This window comes from Pinus tabuliformis, chromosome 4_2 (assembly GCF_031772625.1).
Source record: "Pinus tabuliformis cultivar Carrire ecotype Pingquan chromosome 4_2, CPIR1, whole genome shotgun sequence".
NCBI classification, from domain to species: Eukaryota; Viridiplantae; Streptophyta; class Pinopsida; order Pinales; family Pinaceae; genus Pinus; species Pinus tabuliformis.
The window spans coordinates 1067792186-1067796125 of NC_142304.1; the positions used below are offsets into that span (position 1 = coordinate 1067792186).

At 38.0% G+C, this 3940-nt stretch overlaps 1 protein-coding gene across 1 annotated transcript; it reads left to right on the forward strand.

Annotated features, from left to right (window-relative positions):
- Positions 1-256: 256 nt before the first annotated feature.
- LOC149173321 (putative leucine-rich repeat receptor-like serine/threonine-protein kinase At2g24130) lies at positions 257-3574 on the forward strand. The gene is made up of 2 exons (XM_089427913.1): positions 257-545; positions 3059-3574. Exons 1-2 carry the CDS (start codon positions 257-259, stop codon positions 3505-3507), a joined length of 738 nt encoding a protein of 245 aa, XP_089284039.1. The 3' UTR covers positions 3508-3574.
- The last annotated feature ends 366 nt before the right edge of the window (positions 3575-3940 follow it).

A 3940-nucleotide genomic window follows, 5' to 3' on the forward strand; every position in this document is an offset into this window, starting at 1 on the left:
AATATTCCTTTCCGTGTATTACGGTGCTGTGTTTTTGGAAAACAATCGTCACGGAGCATTTGTAAATATTTTACAATATTTCCTTTGCGTGTCACTTTTGAATTTCGATTCGTTATCGGCGCGCAATGAATTCAGAGTTCAACGCTGAATTTATATGATATCGGTGCGTAATAAATTCAGAATTTTTAAAGATAGATTTCTATAAATTAACCACGAAACGGAAACCATTTCCATTCTGTAGAGAGCAATAGAAGAAATGGAGATCTGTAACGTTCCCTATCTTTTATGGAAAGTACTTTTCCTCTTTCTTTCTTTCAGTCCTTCTTCCACCCTCCCACTATCACATCGCCGACACGCTCTTCGCGGCAATGCTTCCGATGAAGAGGCTCTGCTTGGATTCCTGTCTGGAATTACATATGATCCATGGCAGTCATTAAACACCACGTGGAAACCCAATGTTTCCTTCTGCGAGTGGAGAGGTGTCATATGCAGTCGGCGCAGACAGAGAGTGGTTTCACTCGATGTTTCATCCTTGGAATTGCAAGGTATAATCTCTCCTTTTCTCGGCAATCTGTCCTTTCTTAGAATACTTGACCTTGCCAATAACAGTTTCCAGGGTCACATTCCCTATCAATTGGGAAATTTGTTTCGCCTAAAAGAACTTAACCTGTATATGAATCAACTCCACGGTTCTATGCCGCTCATTCTTGGCCGTTGCCGTAGTTTACGGGTTTTCTCTATGTACTCTAACGAGCTCGTAGGAAATATTCCCTCGGAACTAATGTGCAATCTCCCCAAGTTACAATTCTTAGACTTATCGAAAAACTATTTGACGGGTAGAATCCCGTCCTGCTCCAGAAACATATCAACAACCTTCACTGGGGAAGTATACCTTCCCGAGAGTCCACCTTCCGCATCTGTAATACTTCTGAGTTTTAACCATCTCACGGGAGAAATCCCATCTTCCTTTTCTAACTTCACCAATCTTCGAATATTGGATATCACTCTTAACCAGTTGAGTGGCCATATTCCCGTGGAGTTGTGCCGCAAGAGCATGCGCTTGACTCAACTCCATCTGGGTGGGAATCAGTTGAGTGGCAGCATCCCCGCTTCGCTCATCAATTGTACGAACCTTCAAACGCTCGACTTATCGTTTAACAAACTCCGCGGAATAGTGCCCATGGAGTTGGGTAAGTTGATGCAGCTCCAAGTGCTCCGCTTAGATACTAATCAATTGGTTAGCGGCAGCACCACAAACTTGCCCATCCTTACTATGCTAACCAACTGTTCTACCCTACGAAAACTAGATTTAAGCTACAATCATCTCACAGGACGTTTGCCCTTCTCTCTGCTGCCTCTCCAAAGAATTAGATTCCCTAAACGTGGGCACAAATGCATTAGTTGGGGATATACCTCCACAGATTGGAAATTTGACACGTTTAACATTTCTTTGTTTACGGTATAACTTTTTTACGGGGGCAATTCCAAGTTCACTTAAAATGCTTCAAAGGTTGGAAATGTTATATATGAATGGAAATAATTTACAAGCAACCATTCCAACAGAAATTGGGCAACTCAAAAGCTTAGGGTGCATAGATATTTCTGAAAATAATCTCTCTGGAAAGATCCCTGATTCTATTGCTAGCCTCCAGCAATTAAGATATCTAGATCTTCATATGAACCAATTATCAGATAGAATACCCATGAATGTAGGGAAATGTGACTTATTAATGCTAGACATTTCATACAACAAGCTAAGTGGGGAGATACCTCCAACAATTGCAAGTCTTGCAAACTTAGTTTTCTATTTCAATCTTTCAAACAATTTATTAGAGGGTCGCTTGCCTTTGGAACTAAGAAAGATGAATATGCTTCAGGCTATAGATATTTCTGCAAATCGGCTAATTGGTAATATTCCAAGTGAGCTTGCAAGCTGCAAAGAACTAGAATACCTAAATCTTTCTTGGAATGCACTTGAAGATATGATTCCAGTGTCATTTGGTGAACTTCAAAGTCTTCAGGACATGGATTTCTCCTCCAACAATTTCTCAGTTGGAATACCCACAACATTGGCAAATCTCAAAATGCTAAGCCAATTGAATTTTTCTTTCAACAACTTGTCGGGAGAAGTCCCAAAAGGTGGAGTTTTCAAAAATCTTAGTGCCACATCATTTATGGGAAACCCTGGTCTCCATGGACCTTGGGTAAATTTGTCTTTGTGCTCTACTCACAACCATAAAAGTGTTGCTCATTTGAGAAAAGTTGTCTTGTTTATTGTTGCAGTTGTACTCACTATGGTATCATGTTTAGTTATAGGAATCTTGTGTAGACTAAATCACAAGAGGAATATTCCTATAGAGGTTGGTACATCATTAAACATGGGGCATCAAAGAATTTCCTATAAAGAACTCATCACTGCAACAAATGGATTTAGTGATGCCAACATTTTAGGAGTGGGTGCTTTTGGGAAAGTGTACAAAGGGGTTCTGAATGATGGCACGGTCGTTGCTATCAAGCTTCTCAATTTGGAAAATGAAGGGGCTAACAAAAGTTTTAAAAAGGAGTGCAAAGTTTTGGGCAGAGTTAGGCACCGAAATGTGGTTAGAGTCATAACCTCTTTTTCAGACCTCCAAATAAAAGCTTTGATATTTCCATTTATGCCAAATGGAAGTTTAGATAAGTGGTTATATCCTGATGGTGAAGTAGAAAGTGGTTTGACATTGATTCAAAGATTGAATATAGCAATAGACATTGCCCAAGGCATGACATATCTGCATCACCATTGTTTCATTCAAGTGATCCATTGTGATTTGAAACCAAGCAATGTGCTTCTTAGTGAAGATATGACAGCATATGTAATAGACTTTGGGATTGCAACAATATGTTTTGCAAATTATGAGGATTCAAATTTCACTTCTACGCTTGCACTTAAGGGATCTATGGGTTACATTCCTCCAGGTATTATTTGAACTATATGAATTTCAGGCAATGATATGACTTTCATATTTTTATTATATACTTTGATTTACAAACCTTATGTAAGAATGTTTGTATGCAGAATATGGATTAGGTGGACATGTCACAACAAAAGGTGATGTTTATAGCTATGGTATAGTGTTGTTGGAGATGCTTACTAGAAAGAAGCCTACCCACAACATGTTTGTGGAAGGAATGAACTTGCAAAAGTGGGTGGGTAGCAATTTTCCAAGTCAACTAGGGGAAGTGGTGGACAAGAGTTTATTGAGAGGGGCTAGTATGAGCACTCAAGCAAAGAAGGATCTCTATTGCCTCAATCAATCCATAAATTTGGGTTTGCTTTGCACAAAAGATTCTCCAAAAAGACGACCTACTATGATGGACATTGTGAGCACACTCCAATCCATTAGAGACATTTATCAAGGTGTTGTTGGCATTCCAAAATTCCAATCAAATTTCACATGTTTGTTGGGTGATGCAAGTACATCTCATGACAACACTGGTGAAAGCCAAAGTTCTTCTACATTCTAGATTGTTGTAAGAGCGTAGTGATTGAGTCACTAGACAATATAGTTATTTGAGTCCACTATTATTACTTCCATGTAGTTTGAGTTTTATACCCCTCTCTTTAGTGTTGCAACTTGTTTATTAGTCCTATTCCTTTCACTTTGTATATGCATGTATATTATTGGGCATATGTGAGTATGGAAATAAAATTACATAAATATTTTGAAGAGCAAAATCTTTCTACAACTATAAAATCCGCTATGGTTGTCTTACCAAAAATTTGTGCATTTAAATCTTATTAAATTTATAATAAAATGAAATTTGTGCATTTAAATCTTATTAAATTTATAATAAAATGCACTGCAATTTGGCTTTACTTGTGTTGCTAAAGGCAATATAAATATATCAATAGCGTTGCATGTGCTTAAGATATCAAAATTTTGTTTCAACAACCATT